Below are 18525 nucleotides of genomic sequence, written 5' to 3'. Positions count from 1 at the left end.
AGATTCTGCCCCTAAGGGGCAGGTGGTTTTTCCTACTGGATGGACCCGAGGGGAACAGCATAGTGGCTGCCGTGCAGTCAACCAGCGCCCTGCTCATACATGTCTTAGGTGGCATTCTATTATCACAGCCTGTGAATAGGGCACAGAGCAAAGAGGGCTCTGTTATTTCTAAGGAACATCAAAAAGAAACTGGCCCAGACCGTGAAGAGAAAGGAAGTAGAAAACAGACTCGTAATTTGTTCTAAGACTGACCACAATCTGTGGGAAACACAGATCTGATCTACTCAGGACAGTTAAAGAACTGGACACCAGGACTCCTAATCCAATGGGGTGTGTGTGTGCGCGCGCGTGCCCGCGCAGACTCTACACACTAATCTAGGAATGCACTAGTGCCCTGGAGCATGAGGACACCATCTGAGAACAATTGGTGGTTAGTGTGGTCACGGCAATAAAATTCTATGTCTGTGTTGCTCTGGAAGGTAGAGCCTGACTCCTAGTCAAGGAATGTTCAATCCATTACACAAACACCTTTTGAATAGGTGTAAATAATTTTGTTATAAAGCAGGATGGGAGGGAAAAAAGCCACTCAAAGTTTCAGTAATTCAATAATTTATTCCTCTAAAAAAGTGTGTAAAAGTATATAGCTCTCATTCACAAGGTATATATGAATGACATTTAAAATGGAGGCCTTTTAGTATTGTTTCTTTTTATCAAAGTCTTTAGTGTACTGTACCAGCGCTATACTGTAGTTTTAAATGAACTTCACATATTTTTGTATTCTTTCAAATTGTTTGCTATATATAAAAGAAGCTCACTGCAAAATGCTTGAAGGAAAAAAGGAAACAAAAGAAATTCAGAACTTCCCAGAAATGTACAGCTTTTACATTTAAAAAAGGTTCTGAAATATACATACAAGCATGCTGGACAATCCCACCCCTCTCCCCTCCCCATTTCCCCTTTTTAGTTCAAACCATGGTAAGAGTTCTGATTTCTGCAGGATTTCCAAAATTAAAAATAAAAAAAAAAATAAAATAACTTCTCACTCTGTAGCAAATCCAGGGCTTGTACATTTCAGATTAATTCAGTAAAAAACTCACAAGTAAAATAATGCATATTTAAGGGAAATATTATACAGACTTTTTCACACAGAAGTACATAATAAGATTTTTTAAAATCTATTGCCATTCATTTATTTTTGCACAAAAACGTATAAATATGTCACCAGCTTTTCTTAACTTAAAAAACTTAAATAAAAGACACCAGATGAAAACTACCCTTTGCTGCCTTTTTTTTTAAATTTTTGTAGGGGTTTTTTGTTTTTTGTGGGTTTTTTCTTTTTTTTTTTGCTTAGAATTGGGTTTCTAGGGAAGAAAAGCCCCTGCATTAAAAACAGCCCATATTAAAAAAAAATTCAAAGTTCTGATGAATTCTGGGAAAAAAAGCAACCCCAAAGTGGTAAAAGATTACAAATATCTACTTTACAATTTGTCTTCTCACCAAGATAATTTTATACAAGTTTACAATCTTCATCATCTTATGCTCTTCAAAAGGCCTTGAGAATTTTTCCTTTCTGATTAAGAAAAAATAGCACTGCAATATTTTTAAAGTCAATTTTACACTGTACACATTAGATACAAATGGTTTGATATATCAGATTTTTTTTAACCTATACATTGTGAAAGTCACCCCCCCCCAATTGGTGGTACAGAGAATAAAATTATCCATTTACAAGTTATTTCTCTGCTTACATATTCCCACCACACAACTTTTTTTAATATAATGTTTTAAACGTTAGATTATTTCAAGAAAAATACTTTTACAAAATCATATCAGTTATTACATTTTTTTCTTTTTTCGTTTGGTTTTTTTTTTTTTTTTTTTGTTTTTTTGTTAATAACCAGGATATGGAAGTCTCTTGGAAGAACTTTAAAATTTGCATGATTCTCTCCACAGATGACTAGAGCTCAACAGCCTGACCAGAGCGGCTTGCGGGAGGCAAGCCCACGCCCACTGCCCTCAGACAGAAACGCGCTGCGACGTCAAGGTCAGAAACGGGGTCTTAAAGACAACCCTCTGGGGCCTGGAATGAGGAGTCATAAAATACTTCAATTAGCCATTAATGCTTTAAAAAGGCATTATATTTTTTTAAAAAAGTCCCACCACAAAGGCTCAACTTCAAGTACTAATTTAATGGTTAAGTTGTAATATTTCTTTGAAATAATATTCCTATGGTCCAGAAAAAAGTCACCATATTTATAACTGATTTTATGAGCAAACACTTTCAATTATGATATGTACATGAGTCCCTTTTGATCTAATGAGAGGAGAGACCTGGCTTTCAATAAGAATTCACTAGAAAATATATTTCCGTTGTGACTATATAAAACTAATGAAGGTACTTGCCTCCATGGCTCTGGGTTGAGCTTGACTGCCTTCTGTATAAAAATGTTATCCTTCATGAAACGCTGGCCACTTTTAATAAGAAACATGGCAGAATGTTTACCCAGTTTGTTCTTAATAAAGCCTACTGCTGGGTGGTTTTGAATATATTACTTTTCAGGCTTATCTCCCCAATCTGTTTTCACTCCTTTTCCGGCTTCTAGGACAGAGGTATGTAGTCAAAGAATCCTATGGTGGATCTGAGTTGGGTTTCAGCTACTGTACCTGGTCCTCATGAATTAAAAAAAAAATCAAAAGAAAGTCACAAAAAAACATGACAAACAACTTAAAATAAATAAACAAAATGAAGATGTCTCCAGACCTTTTGTATCTACACACAGGTATGAAGTCAACCAAAGCATCCATGCCAATCTAGATGGGGGCACTAGGGAGACAGAAACCCCATTATGATATCATATACTTGAGCTGGTTCTTATTTTTAAGAAGTCCCAGATTATGGAGTTCGGGTAACCCACAGGCCATACACCAATAACTAGAGGATTATATCCAAAAGGGCTAAACTGCCCTTGTTTTTAAACAGAGACTGGAAACACAGACTCTTGTGCAAAAGGATACTGTCTCTTCTGTTTCCCTCTTAAAAACCACCACCACCACCACCAACAAACTTCCTGCGAACCAGTGGTTTGGGGCTGCACACACCATAACACTGGCTAAAAGTCACTGCTTATGGAAGTTTCCGGGTCCATGAGAGAAGTATCAATGAATCCCTCTGGGAATGAACACTGCAGAAATGACCTGTGCCTGCTGAGGAGTAATCACAGTGCAGGACTGTGGAGAGTGGTCTCAAGAAGAGGATGTGGGGCATTTGCAGAGTGTAGCAGGCTCCTTGGGCTGAGGCTGCAGGGAGGAGGAACCGAGCCAGAGAGAACAAGTGCTTTTCCAATTAAAGTATATTCATGATGGCATTGTACAACTGAGTGAGCACCACAAAGTGGACGGGAAGGCAGGAGGTACGGTCCTGGGTAGCTGGATTGCACGTGAGCCAGGATAGAGCGTTGTACTGCTCCAAAACAAACCTGCCGGAGAGAAGAGACAGGTCAGGGGCACGACGCACAGCAGAGGCAAGGCTGGTTCTATACGTCAACATTCCAGGCATTGGCAGGGAGGGCCTGTGTCATTCTTTCACTCGTCTCAGGTTTCCCTGTGGCACTTTTCTCACACATCCACTTTGCCTTAGCCCTGCATTACTGGCCACAAACGGAATCACATATGCTATCATATAAAAACAGGCACTGGATTTCAAGGAATTCATATTAAAAAACAAAACATGTATAATAGTTCATGAATATTTTTATGTTAACTACTGAAATGATACTGTTTTTCATATACTTGATATTATTCTGATATACTTTTGGTATAATTGATACATTTTAACTTCACCAATTTACTATTTTAATGTTGCTACTAAAAAAATTTTCATTAGAAATGTAGCTTACATTGTATTTCTCTTGGACAGTGCTGCACTAGAGTCCCTGAAAGCCAAAATCATGTTGATCAGGTTCTTGCTTAACTATAATTTCCAAATCATTTTAGAGTTAGCAAACACTAGAAAAAGCTGGCATATTTCCTCAAGGTACCTGAAGAATGTTTGTGGCCTGCTACAGTGCAAGAGAATTACTGCATCCTTCTGGAAGATACTTCCCAACTATGGAATTTATGTTTTAGTTAATTTTATTTATATAACTTATGTCAGAAGAGGTAAAAAAGATGCTTTCAAAACCAAGCGCTTGAACTTTCAGGCTCTTCTAACCATCCACCCCCTAATTCTGATCTATTTTCATCACCATAAAATGCCTCCTTTAAATAGGAAGCAAGGGCAACTGTACTTGCACATACCTATCCCATTTAACAAAGTATACTATACTCTCTGTCCAGTGCTCATATGGGGGGCACTGCAACTCTCAGCGGCTAATCAGACAGTGCTCCACAGCACAAAAGGTAGCACCTTTTCCGCATTTTAATTAAATACACCTCGGAAAAACAAAAGTGAAGGAGGGTTATTTCACACTGTACTGCTATGTTGCCTATGTCTGTATCTACCTTAAAACATCAGATGTGGTTTTGGAGTCAAGAGGATGTGGAACCCGCTGAGAATTCCTGGCAGGGAGAAGTTCATCCGTCTGTGCTACAGAAATGTGGTGATGCAGTGAAGCCTGGTAAAAGAACAGAGACAGTTACCTTTCTGACATCCTCAACCACGGGGCAGAAAAAAGGAAGACCAATGTATGCTAGCTGCAGACGCCCTCTGGAGTCTTTAGAAGCCACAGCCTCCAGAAGCCTTAATTTTAGGCTCTCAGTAACTCCAATGTGATCCCAAATAATTCCATATCCTAGAGTTGGAAAAAAGCTAGCTTTGCAAATATAAATGCATTTCAAATGATTCAAAGACCTGCCTCTTGAAGTCCTAATCTCTAGAAGGCCTCAGGGTCTGGATATGGCTAACTGTCCCCTTGTGGTGAGGTTAATACATTCTCTCCTGACTTCTCCTGTAAATCCACAGATTTAGAGGCTCTAACTGGTTCAGATTCTTTCTAGAGGGAGGGGATAAGGGTGCAAGAATACTGCTTAACTGGTGCTATGTCCTTCTTATTGCATCACATCAAAAGGCAACTAATGTCTATTGTCCCACTTGAAGTAGGATTGATCACCGTGTTCAGCAGGTTACCAGCATGCTCCATTTATTAAGTTCCCCATAACTTTTTCACCTAATGGCTTTAGCATATTTTACTTTATTAAATAACTGAGAAATATAGTATGTGGGAGTTAATATAAATGCTTCTTTATTTTTTAGTTTTCAAATTAGTAAGCTGCTGTTCTAGTAGTTTCAAAAGGTGACTGAGAAAATGTTCTGGTTTTCAGCATAATTATGAACCCATGTATTTGTTTCATTCTCCTGCTACCACTGTTCTTTATGTTCAAACTGTCCCATCCTTGGGCAATGAGAACCCTCCAGCTGGCTCCTGGGTCCTTTGAAGTAACTCTAATTATCTTAAGTAATTTCCTTGCTTTTCAGTGGGACAACATATCAAAGGTTCATCCTGAATATTTCTTACTTTAGACCTATAATCAGTCATTTCTTCCAAGGGACTCTGGTTCTTTTAAATGATAAATGGTATTTCAGAACCAGAACTGTAACAAGAGAGTTGTTTATGGATACTATGCTGTCACTGCTCTTAAGTTTTGCAGTAGACCAAGCTAAAAAAAAAGTGTACACCTTTCTTAAGAGGGAAAAATAAATCTAGGTTCATCCTGACAAGTCTAATTTGAAATAAAGATGACGTGGATTTTATATAACTTCCTTGATTTCACAATATGTCATAGCCATTAGTAGTTAAAGAAAATTGCTTCAACTGTTTCTGGTCCAACCCTTCCACTGTTTCTTTTTGAAAACATAGCAGGCCTGTGTGTGTATGTGTGTGTGTGCGCGCGCGCACACACATGCGTGCCCATCTTATCACAGTCACTACAAGGTAATCTACACTCCACAGAATGATTATATAACAATAATCCTCACTTTGTTGTGGATAACTAACACTCCACTGAACAGATGTACTGGTTTATTCAACCAGTTCCTTACTGATGGACAGTTCAAGTGTTTCCCATCTTTTACATTTATCATTTTTTTGATTTTTGCCTGTTTCTTCTGAATAGATTTCCAGAGGTGGAACTGCAGCATCAAAAGGGAAGTGAGGGGGGTTGTGTCACTTGGCTTTCCTACTGGCACCAGGGCCATCTCCCAACAGCCCTGCCAAAAGAGCTTGTTGTCAAACTTCTGGCTTCTTGCCAATCTGTGGGTGAAACATGGATTTCATTCCAGGCTCTTTCAAGCAAACTGGAAGTAGGAAATCTTTTGTTTTAACCCTTAATTTGTATTAAAGGGTTCCAAGACTGATACAGGAAGGAGCATGTGTAAACGTAAATTTAGCTGCCTCTTGCCCTACTCTAATGAAGAAAGATGAAGCCTGTGGCAAGGGAGGAAGAGATCAGCCAATCCAGATCACCTCCACCTAAGCTTACCTTCCGGGTGACAAGGCAGCATGCCCTGTGGGTCCCACAAAGTCTCCATCTTAGGTTAATGTGACTGCTTCCTTTGTGCCATGGCTTTGGGTTCCTCTCCTGAGTTCTAACCACCGCCCACCCCCACCCCACAACCATAACTGTAATTAAAATACCCTCAGAGTAGAAGCAGATGTGAAAGAAAAAGGGACCACAGTATGACTGTGGGGACTGAGACACAAGTTTCTAACCAAACCCCAATTTAAGTCTAAGTTACTCCTCCCCCAAACTTCAAATATGATACCAAACCAACCTTTAGGAAGAGGGGGCACTGGTTCTGAGCCTGGGGACACGACGACCAAAACCACTGTGGGAGATTCTCTGCTTTGGCAGTTGATACAAAATACCCAAGGGCCAGAGGCTGCTGCTTCAGCTCCTCGGGTGCCTCTCTAGAGAGAAGACGCTCACCCTGACTCTGAAAAACAAAGTCCCAAGAGCATGATGAGCATTTATATAACTTCAAATAAAGCTTTGAAAATCAACTTTTTACCAAGTCACTCTGCACACTGTGGACCCCCTTCTGGCAGCTTTTTGCACAAAAACACCAGTGACTGAGAAAGGTCAACAGGAGAAACATGGTGTTCGCTGCATGCACAGACATCTGATGAGAAATATGGTACCAGCTAAACTAATTTCAATCAGTCAAGCAAATACAGATATATTTGCTCTGGTTTCTTTTCTGTTAAATGTAAGATGTGTTCCATGGCATCAGACATCAAACTAAAGGTGGAAAGAATGGCCTCTGGCAGCTAAAGGCACCCACCCCCCCACACCCAGGTGCTCTTTCACCAGCAATCAACCAAAATACATGAGCATACCCGACAGTCTAGTGTCAACAACATGGATGTTAGGAAAACCTAACACTGCACCACTCCATGTGATACAGTGTCACTGACCTCCCAGCAGTGTAAGACCTGCTGGTGAAGAGGCCTTGTTTTAATTTTTAGCAAACTCCTTAGTATAAAACCCTTGTGAGAGCCTTACGACGGGTTTCTGCAATTGACATTTTCTTTATCTTTGATTCTTTTAGCTGGCTTCAAGAGCTGAAAATAACCTTTTATGCAAGGAATAAAAAGTAATCATTTGTTTTCAAAGGCCTTCTGTTGGGAGGACAAAAATAATCGTCAACTATCACACCAAGTTGTATTATCTGAGTTGGTTAAAAAATAAAAACTTACTACAACCCTGAGTAAATGCTTTCCCCTGTTGTAATGCCTTAATTGGGTATCAAAGAATGTTTAATGGTTCTGAAAGAGGAACTACTGAAAGCCTTGCAGGGGTCACCAGGCTGCAGGTGTTCAACATTGAAAAGGGCCACCTGCCCAGCTGCAGAGCAGTGCTGTTTAAACTCTGACATGCAATCACAGACATCAGGGCTTGAGGCTCCGACAAAGGCAGAAAGTACAGCAAAGCTCTGTTTCTACAGAACTCACATGACGCTTCAAAGACCAATTCTTTGTTTCTGGATAAGCTAGTGCAACCATGGGCACTGAAAGGTGATTACTGTTATTTCCATTTCACAGATAAGGTAACTGAGGCTGAGAAAGGTCAAGTAACTTGGTCAAGATTACCAACCTAGAAGTCATACAGCTGTAACTCTGAGCTACATCTATCAAACTCCAGGGCATGCATTCTTGCTTGCTATGTTCTTTGCCTCTAGAATTCACATTAATTCTAAATTGAAACTACCTGATGTAAAATCTGTGCTCTTGGTTTCCATCACAACAATCTCCAAAGAACCAATAAACTGTCATGAACTGACAAATGACTATGGAGAAAATAAAGACATTTAAAAAGCTCTTCCTTCCAGAAAGGAGGACTGGGGAACAGGCAATTACATGAATGTAGTCTACTGAGTCACTCATCCCTGGTTTTATCTGCTAACTAACATTTTTAATCTTCTTTCTCTTTGACTGTCCCTCCATGAACTCCAGGCTGGCAATGAAAGCCCCATGGACAGAAAACTAAGTCTTCTTACTACAGCTCTGTCTAAATGAGTGTGAGCAGAGTTGTGTGTGCTTGCCCAGTTTAACAGAGTAGACATGGCCATTTTTCTATATCTTAAACCCTCAATCTCACAATATTTTAAACAAAAGGTACAAAAGAGTGATAAGGTATGAATCATCTACTTTAAAACAAAGTTAACACAAGCTACAGCAGAACCTTTAACTCTTCGATCCCGTTAATTCACCTCCAATATTCCTGGGATATTTAAAGAGGAAACTGGTTGTCAGCTCTGGTGTTCTTCCTTAATACTGGGGCATTAACCTAGACACTTGCCCAAAATGAACATTCTGTGGGCCCTTGCCATTTCGAAACCTGGCTACACAAAAGCCTGAAAATATATATAAATCAAGGCACCATGACATGAAACAAGAATAGTAAGGCTTACTTCAGAATAATCAACCATCAATAATATGTTCTTCAATTAAGACAGTTATTTTACATGTTAAATAAGCAAGCCTATTGAACTAGCCCCTGAAAAGCAACTATTTTGGCAAAAAATGAAAAATAAGTAACCAGGAAGCAGAAAGCAACCAAAACTAATTTTTGCTAGGAAACAGTCATTGCAAAAAAGCCTTCTTGCTGTAATAGGACTATTCTTCTGATAAAACATATGTATCAGGAACATTTTCAGAAATAAGAATCCATTTCTAATTCCTGCCTGCATTCAAAATAGAACAACTACAGAGTCACTTTTCCACACTGATTTCTCTTGTACCAGGGACCAAGACCATTAGAAGAAAGGTACATGACAGAAAGAGATGATTACACTTCTAGAGGATTATTTTCCCTGAAGGCTGAGGTTGTTTTAAACAACCTACTTCAAATCATCCTTACCCGACTGTGCTGGAAGTGAGAGCCCACTCCAATTCCAGAAGGAGAGCCTGGGGAAGGAACCGGGGAGGAGTTGGGAGAGGAATGGAGGTTCCCAGTCATTAATATGCCAATATCATTGTCCATATCATCTGGGAATGGAAGGTCAACAAACATGTCATCTAGAAAGGAGGGAGAAAGAACACAAACATTTAAAAAATATCTCACATCCACAACTTAAACAATATATACTATTTTGTTAGTCCATGATGTTACAAAAACACACACTGTTAATAACTTAGTAAGATTTATTATTCATGTGTGTCTACTGGGTGCAAGGTGCTGAAAATTATTTTTTCATTTTGTATTCTCAATGATCTAATGTGAAGTATTAACAGATTGGAGAAATAAAGAACATAAAACAAAACTCCACACTCTGTATAGCTTCCAAAAGCACATAAAAAGATGGCAAAAGAGGGCAGCCCTGGTGGCTCAGCAGTTTAGCACCGCCTTCAGCCCAGGGCATGATCCTGGAGACCTGGGACTGAGTCCCGTGTCAGGCTCCCTGCATGGAGCCTGCTACTCCCTCTGCCTGTGTCTCTGCCCCTCCCCCCGCTCATGAATAAATAGATAAAATCTTAAAAAAAAAAAAAAAAAGATGGCAAAAGAGCTAAAGCAGCAATTTAATTATCACACAAAGTTACAACTGACACCATCCAAGAAAAGAGCAGACACCATCTATGCATCCAATTAGCATCTAAAATACTGGAGGCTGAATTAAGACATGTTAATAGGTGTGAACTTGCCCTGAAACTGGAGGCCTACTCCAAAAGCAGATCAAAGCATTGTGCTTTCATTAAGAAATCCTCTCCCACATTATAAAAGGTACACACACAGCAGAAAATTTGGAAAGAAAAGTATAAAAAGAGAAAACTATCACTATGAATGTTTTGCTACAATTTTTTTTCTTAGATCATTACTCCATTATGATCATACTATATATAAAATCTGGTATCCTTTTACCCTCCCCCTTTAACAGGGGTAAATGCGGGTAACTATTAAAAAAATCTTCAAAAAGCAATGTGAATGGCTACATAATACTAAGTTTTAACAGTTTATAGATAACCATTACTCAACAAATGCCTTAACAGATAATCAAACCAAAACATCTATTAAGAATAATCAAATGAGGGCAGCCCGGGTGGCTCAGTGGTTTAGTGCCGCCTTTTGGCCCAGGGTGTGATCCTGGGGACCCTGGATCGAGTCCCATGTCGGGCTCCCTGCATGGAGCCTGCTTCTCCCTCTGCCTGTGTGCCTCTCTCTTTGTCTCTCATGAATAAAAAAAATTAAAATTAAAAAAAAAGAATAATCAAATAAGGAGTTGTTTTAGAGCAAATTAAATTCCCAATGATTAGCTAAAGACAGAAGCTCCTTCATATTGCCTAGGAGTCTTCATATGTCTCAAATCAGATCAGCAACTATTTATTTGAAGAGTGGCACCCATGTGGAGGACACTACCAAGCAGGTGGTTTTTTTTTGTTTGTTTGTTTTGTTTTGGTTTTTTGCCTTTAGGGAAAAACAGTAGAAAATTAATTATTCAAGAGAGGAAAATATTTATTTGATCTTGGTAACCGGGTATGTGAATCTTCAAAAACAAACAGATTCTCTAACCAATTTTCAACCCCCTACTCGTATTTTATTTTATTTTTTTAAAGATTTTATTTATTTATCCATGAGAGACACAGAGAGAGGCAGAGACGTAGGCAGAGGGAGTCTGACTCAGGACTTGATCCCAGGACCCCAGGATCATGGTTTGAGCCAAAGGCAGATGCTCAACCACTGAGCCACCCAGGTACCCACCTCTTTGTATTTTTATATGTTGATTATTAAAACACATGCAGCAGCCCATGAGTCCATACTTTAGCTCTGCATCTTGCTGGAGAATCTGAGCTCTATCCCTACACAACCCTCCACACTCACCATTGTTGGGGCTAAACCCATCTTCATTGGGATAGTTGGCTGGAGCCACCTGGATGGTTGATGATGTTGGGAACACCAAGATGTGCGTACAGGAAGCGTCTTGTGGGGTATTCAGTTGAGATGACTGCATGTTCAGTGCGGTACTTCGGCCAAAAACAGAGCCCATTGTGACAGCATCTTTAAATGAAGGAAGAAAGAGAAAGAAAGAACTGTATCAGTTCCTTCTGTGCATCAGTAAACAACTCCAGAAATGAAGTTTCAGGAGGACCTGAGCTGGAGAGACAGGAGTCTGATACAACTGCTAAGATGGATACACATTTAAAGTTCCATCTAAGTGTTGACATATCTTCAAAGAAACAGACTCAGAGCACATAGCTGTGATAACCCAAGTCTCATGTCACACAGGAAAGGTTAAGATAAAATTGGGCTGAGCCCACCAATATGCTTTAATTATTTTTATAAGAAGCAGTTCTAAAAAGAAGTCTCCCACTTTCTACCTGTAGTTGCTTACAATTTATAAAGGACTGTTCTCCTAAATGATACAATTATGTAGAAATGGTACCATTCACCTAATAATTATTATAACTAACATTTATTGAATGCTTACTACATGTCAGATTCTGTGCTAAACTCTGTATTCACTGACATCATCTCATTCAGTCATCATACCTACCTTGAGGTACAACTATTATGCCCATATCATGAGACCGAGAACAGGGAACTTATGAAATTTGCCAAAGTGGTACAGGCAACAATTAACCTAGGGTCTAATAAGGCCAACAAACATAGGACATATGCCTCTCATAGGACTGATGATGAATAAGCTCATTCTCACACAACACTACTGATTTTTATAGGGAGGAAGTGGATAGAACCTCCCATTTGATCAGAGACATATCTGGAGGATAAAAGCAGACTAAAAAAGGTAGAAAATTCGTTAGTTATAAATTATAAAATGGCTTAGTTGTTAATTTTTTTAAAATTCTGTGGCCACAATCATTTGGCTATCTATCCGGCACTCCCATTTACCGAGTGCTTCCTCTGGGCCAGATACTATGCTAACTACTTTACTTCTATTTGTCTCACCATTCATCCTCAACCACATCAGAAAGATTTAAAATATTCTCTCAAGGCTGCTTAGAGCTTGTGTCAAATATCTATCTTCAAAAGGATATTCAAATATGTATCACAATGGTGGTGTCCACTTTCGTGGTTTCTGGAGGGTGATTCTTATACACTAACAACAATCAAGGTCAGGCCACGGGAACTGGCCAGTCATACCCAGAACTTAGGCTCTCTTCCAAGTTACGGTCATCAAGACAATAAAATCACAAACCTCTCCCCTTGGAAGAGACCAATGGTTTTCCATTTTTGTCCCCAAGTACAATCTTCTCTCACAAAGATAATGAAGGTCTAGTCAACATTTGTCTATAGACTTTAAGTTTGAATGAGCTGAACTGATGTGATACCTAATTAATGAAACTGACAAAAAGAGACTTACCTGGCATCACTACAAAGGACCCCTGGGGCTCCATGGCAACCAGGCAGGCACTAAGGATTGAAGGAGAGTCTGCGGCAGAGATTCCACACATCCGGCACACGTCCTTGAGCCGTTTGCTGATTGTCTGTAGTGAACATTCTCCAAGGAGGATACTCCAATCTGAAATCAGGTATCAGAGTCATACACAGTCTTTAGAAATTCATATTGATAGGAGGTTTAAGCGTTTTGCCAGATTTGCCCAGTAATTGAATTTCCAGGATTGGACCTAAAGGGAATAAGGCTTTACACAGGTTCTACTCCTTGCTACAAAGAAAATGTTACTTGACCTCTCTTACACTTCATTAACAAAGAAACAAAAGCCTACTATTCTGTAGACTAAAATAATGTCTGAAATGAGCTGGGAGAGTCCAGCACAGATCCACATAGATTTAGGCACTTCATATGCTTTTTGATGATGAGGCCAGTCTGTTCTTTCTTCTCCTTTTTCTCCAGGTATGGTTCTTTCACTCCCCCCACCCTGCCCCCACCCTGCCCCCACCCTGCCCCCACATCAGCACTTTTCTTTAGAAGAATGCACAGTTGGAGGCAAACCTCAGTTTTGTTTACTGCTGTAGGCTGGCTGTTTCCATGAAAGGCAAGCCGTGCAGAAACAAGGGGAATTCTTCTTAGAAGGCCCAAGAGAGCTGATAAACAATGAGTGTGAGTGAAGTGCTCCAAATGATGTAGCACTAATTGTCCAGATTAAAATGCTGGCACAAATTTTCTATTATTTGTTTACTGCCTCCACACAAAGGCACTATGTCTACTCAGAGAACTGTAGAGGGTTATGTTACTCTGGGAATGGAAAAGTACTTTGTCTTCTCTTTTGACTCCCAACCCAACAGACACGAAGCATACCATACTCCTGCAGTAGCACACTGCTATCCATGTCCTGTCCCACTGATGAAAGACCATTCCCCCACTACAGGTTTCTACTTTCACTAAGTTTTTCAAACACACTGTTCTCCTCTTAACTAATTTGTAAAAGGAACAATTTTTTTCATATTTCATATTCCTAAAAATACTCAAACTGAAGTGGCTGAAGTAAAAGTGGCCAAGACATGAAGAATGTATTTTGTAAAGCCATAGAAAAATCAAACAGGCATGAGTTCTGGATTTAAAACCAAAGAAGAAAAAAAAATAAATAAAATAAATAAATAAAACCAAATTAAGAAAGGAAAGGTGGTATCTGTATTTTACCACAAATATTCTGGTGATAAAAAACAAAACTTTACAACGCTGACTCTGAAATCTGTAGGCTCATGTATGATACTGTCCCACAGCAATGCAATGCAGCACAGACCTCAGATTCCCACAGGAATGAAATGTAGATTGCCAAACTGATTTCCTGCACACTAGGCTCCTCTGGGTGTCTTATCCCTTGAAAGTACGTTTTCTCTCAACCTTTTGATGGGTCAGTCCCACTCGCATTGCTTTCCCTTAAGAGATAAGAAGGGGGTGCTCCTGCTTAAAAAAAAAAAAAATCATTCAAGGGAAGGCAGTGGCCTTAATAATTGTCCAAAACACCAAGTGACTAGACTAGTAGGCTACATTTTTATCCCCTCTTCTTCTTTTCTATTATATTCCAACTTTTCCCAGGGGTTAAGAGTAGCTTAAACCCTTTAAGAGGAAGACTGACTACAAGGCATACCAACAGAGAGGACAGGAATTCTGACAGAAATGAAATGATGAATTCCCCAATGCATCAGACCTCCAGGCTACTGATATAAGATTCATTATAAGTATGATATTCTTTAAAAAATGAAAAGGGTAATATTTTCTATTAGCCTACAGTATAATTAGTCAAAAAAATTTGCACAAAATAGATCCCTAAGAAAACACTTAATACTTATGTAATGTAATGTATGTATAAACAACTATTAAACCCTAATAGTTAACTTACTTGAGCACTTGCTACAATGCAAGTTATATCCATATCGGGTTTTATTTCAGAGATTCCACAAATACCTGATATAAATTTCATGCAAAGAAACAATATATGCACTCTAATGCAAGGGTTCTGCAAACTATGGTCTGCAGGCCAAATCCTGCCCACCACTTGCTTTGGTAAATAAAGTTTTATTGGAACACAGCCAAACACACAACTTAGGTGTTGTCTGTGGCTGCTTTGACTTTACAATGGCAGAATTGAGAGGCTGCAATAGGGACACACTGGTCTGCAGAGCTGAAAATATTACCTGGCCCTTTACACAGAAAGTCTGTTGACCTGCTCTAACATATTTGCACGCACAACACCACCATGCTGGGACGTCTGGGTGGCTCAGGGCATGATCCCCACACCCGGGATCCAGTCCTACATCGGGCTTCCTGCGGGCAGCCTGCTTCTCCCTCTACCTGTTTCTCTGTCTCTCTCTGTGTCTCTCATGAAAAAATAAATAAAATCTTAAAACAACAACAACAACAAAAAACACCATGCTTATTTGTGGCATATGCTTTGTTTTTGTGTAGACCTTAGGGAGGGGAAAAAAAAAGAAACTTCTCCCCCATCCAAATGTACAATATTAAACTTTTTATAAAGGTGTCATTAATTAATAAGCCTTAAAAAATGACCTAGAAATATTCATACTGCTCATGTAAAGTAGCTACACTAAGACAGCAAATGAGCTTGGCTCAAAGCCAGTGGTCAGTTATGTTGTTAGCTACTTTAGTGCTTTGTAGCTGTTATATTTATGATGGGAAATATTAGCAGTTGGTAGGTATATTTGGGAATTCAACTTAAAAAGTCTGCTCTCTTAAGCCTTCAGACTGAAGACCATCAGAGAGTTGCAATGTGAATAAAGACCATTCCAACTTGCAACTACTTGTCCTTGCAAATCAGGATTACCTTGCTCTTGTGCCAACATAAAATAAATACAAACTCTATCACCATCAATCACCAAAAATAAATAAAAGAAACTGAAGTCTATTCTTATATATGACTTCTTCTATTGTCCATAATCTCTCACTGGAATTTTCATGTTAAAGCTGACTTGATCTCACTGACTCAGTACATAAATAAGCCTTAGAAGTTCTAATTTAGTATCAATTTTAGATTAATAGAACATTCTTTTTTCTGTCTTATAACTGGGGTTCAGTATTTAAGATTTTCTTTGGTAAATGGCTTTGTTGATGATGAAATGTTTAAAAACAGCATATAAAACTACATTTAAAAGAATCAGAAGAGGGACGCCTGGGTGGCTCAGCAGCTTGGTGCCTGCCTTTAGCCCAGGGCATGATCCTGGAGTTCCGGAATCGAGTCCCACATCGGGCTCCCTGCATGGAGCCTGCTTCTCCCTCTGTCTGTGTCTCTCATGAATAAATCAAATCTTAAAAAAATAATTAAAAAAATAAAAGAATCAGAAGATATAAATCTGCTTTATTCTTACTACCAACTTTGCAATTTCCTCCATTGGCTCAGGTAGGGACATTAGCTCAACACTTTTCCTTTGTTTCCCGTACTGACCGCTTCAGGAATCCCTCACCTTTAAGCTCCCCGTGGCCTAGGCGCCCAAGTCGGCCGATTACAACTCTCCACGGTAGAGATGTCATCTGGACAATTCCTATGCACCACTCCCATAACTTCTGTAGTCCAATTTTACGTGCAGATACTTTACTCCTCCGTGATCTAAAAAGGAAAGAAGTAGGAAAAAGGGCCCCAAATGAGTCAAAGTTATCACTTAGTAAGATAAAACCCAGAAAATTCCAAAGAACCCACCACCGGGGCACCTACTGCATTTAGAAGGAAAATCAGAATGACTCCTATCTGAGGAAAGGCATAGTATCAATTTATATGCAGCATAAACACTGAGGCTCCTCACCTGTTTGGTAAAGCGATATTTACAATACAAGTTTCTAATAATTCCCCATGGAGGTCAGTGCAGGAAGCCAAAAGCCAGCGCTGGTCATGAGACAGACAGTAGCCCACAAAGAGGACGTTGTATTTCTGGCTCGCCTCCCCAAATGTCTCTCCCAGCTCCGTCTGCTTATCTTTGATTGGGGCCAATATAAAAGGAGGGGAATAAAGCTGGATTGGGCTGGGTCGCTGAAATCACAATAAAAGTCCGTTATCAACACAAAGCCACCCAACTCAATGTTTACAACAAAACCCAGAATAGCACTTGAAACCAATAGGGAGTAATGACAACAGTCTGCCCCCCAGAGGTATTACATACATAAATACTAATGATAAAACAGAAAACAAAAAGATTGTTTAATGACATCAGCTAGGGAACCCCAATCAAGCTAGTGTTTCCTTATTAAAAGAAATTACTATTTTAGAAAGTAAACTGGCACCACTTCATTAGTCATCAAGAAAGCAGAAATTAATACCACAATGAAATACCACTACATATTACCACAATGTCAAATAAAAAAGAAAACATTAAGTATCAGTAAAAATGTGGAGCAATGAGAACTTTCATACGCTGCTGGTGATGTAATCCCTTTGGAAAAGTGACAATCTCTGCTAAAGCCAAACACACACATACCCTCTAATCCAATTCAAAGAACATATGTTTACTGAAGGACAGGTGTAAGAATGTTCCCAAGAGTTTTAACTATAACAGCTCCAAATAAAAAATAATCTAAATGCCCACCAACAGTAAAATGGAAGATAAACTGTGTTCTTATTATACAATCAGAATATTAAACAGCAAAGACATGGAAAACTACCACTACATGCAACAGAACAGATGAATCATGACAGTGGATGAAAGAAGCCAGACATAGAAAATACCAATTATATGACTCAATTTACATGAAAGTCAAAAACAGGCAAGGTATGTTGCTGTTAAATCAGAACACTGATTACTGTTAGAATGACTAGAAGGAACATGAAAGAAGTTTCTCGATGCTTCTTAGTTTTTCTTTCTTGTGTTTCTTACATAATGTGTTCAGTGAAAATTCACCAAGCAGTATAATTATGATTGGCTACTTTTCAGTATGTTTATTATACATTAGTGTGTGTGTGATTTTAGAAATCAAAGCATTAGCTGTTCTGATAAGACAAATATTTTAAACTGTGACAAACTTTGGTTGTCATCATTGTTTACAGCTATTATACACATTTCAGTATTTAATACCTACAGCAGGGGTCAGCAAACTTCCATAAAGGAGAGAGAGTAAATATTTTAGGCTTTATGGGTCTCTCTTCTTACAAGTAAAATGTAGCAATTATTCCTACCCAGGTCATACTAACATAGGCTGTAGGTGGATTGAACCCACAGCCAAAGCTCCCAACCCCTCAATGAACACACATACATTTATACATGCATACATACTGATATATGGCATAAAAAATAGTAATAATGGAATTACAGAATTTTAGAGCTAAAATAAAGACTTGAGAAAGAGTCTAATCCAATTCCTTCATTTTAGGGACACAAAACACAGGCTTAAAAATACTCAATAACGTGCTCAAAGATTCAAGGCTAACCTTATCATCGATCCATTCATTCTCCCTACACCTGGAAAGTCTACTCGTATATATTTACCAAGAGAACAGAAAACATTTTATTTTATTTTATTTTTTTAGAAAACATTTTAAATACAAACATTTGTGTACAAATGTTCACAGCAGTATTATTCATAGCTAAAAAGTGGAAAAACTCAAATGTCCATCCACTAAAGAATGAGTCAACAAAATGTGGTATATATCCATACAATGGAATATC

General features: G+C 38.9%; 1 protein-coding gene across 3 annotated transcripts in view; it reads right to left on the bottom strand.

Annotated features, from left to right (window-relative positions):
* Nucleotides 1–592: 592 nt before the first annotated feature.
* Nucleotides 593–18525, bottom strand: part of MED13L (mediator complex subunit 13L) — a 302281-nt gene continuing 284348 nt past the window's right edge. For all 3 annotated transcript variants that reach the window (XM_041728660.1, XM_041728661.1, XM_041728662.1), the window contains 8 exons: nucleotides 16672–16895; nucleotides 16336–16478; nucleotides 12815–12973; nucleotides 11314–11490; nucleotides 9358–9515; nucleotides 6770–6931; nucleotides 4501–4613; nucleotides 593–3476 (listed from right to left, as the gene is read on the bottom strand). In XM_041728660.1, the coding sequence (XP_041584594.1) occupies nucleotides 3344–3476; nucleotides 4501–4613; nucleotides 6770–6931; nucleotides 9358–9515; nucleotides 11314–11490; nucleotides 12815–12973; nucleotides 16336–16478; nucleotides 16672–16895 (1269 nt within the window). In that variant the 3' untranslated portion in view covers nucleotides 593–3343. The remainder of the gene's footprint in view (nucleotides 3477–4500; nucleotides 4614–6769; nucleotides 6932–9357; nucleotides 9516–11313; nucleotides 11491–12814; nucleotides 12974–16335; nucleotides 16479–16671; nucleotides 16896–18525) is intronic.

The sequence above is a fragment of the Vulpes lagopus genome, chromosome 14 (assembly GCF_018345385.1).
Source record: "Vulpes lagopus strain Blue_001 chromosome 14, ASM1834538v1, whole genome shotgun sequence".
Taxonomy (NCBI): Eukaryota; Metazoa; Chordata; class Mammalia; order Carnivora; family Canidae; genus Vulpes; species Vulpes lagopus.
This window is presented reverse-complemented; position numbering and strand designations above follow the sequence as displayed.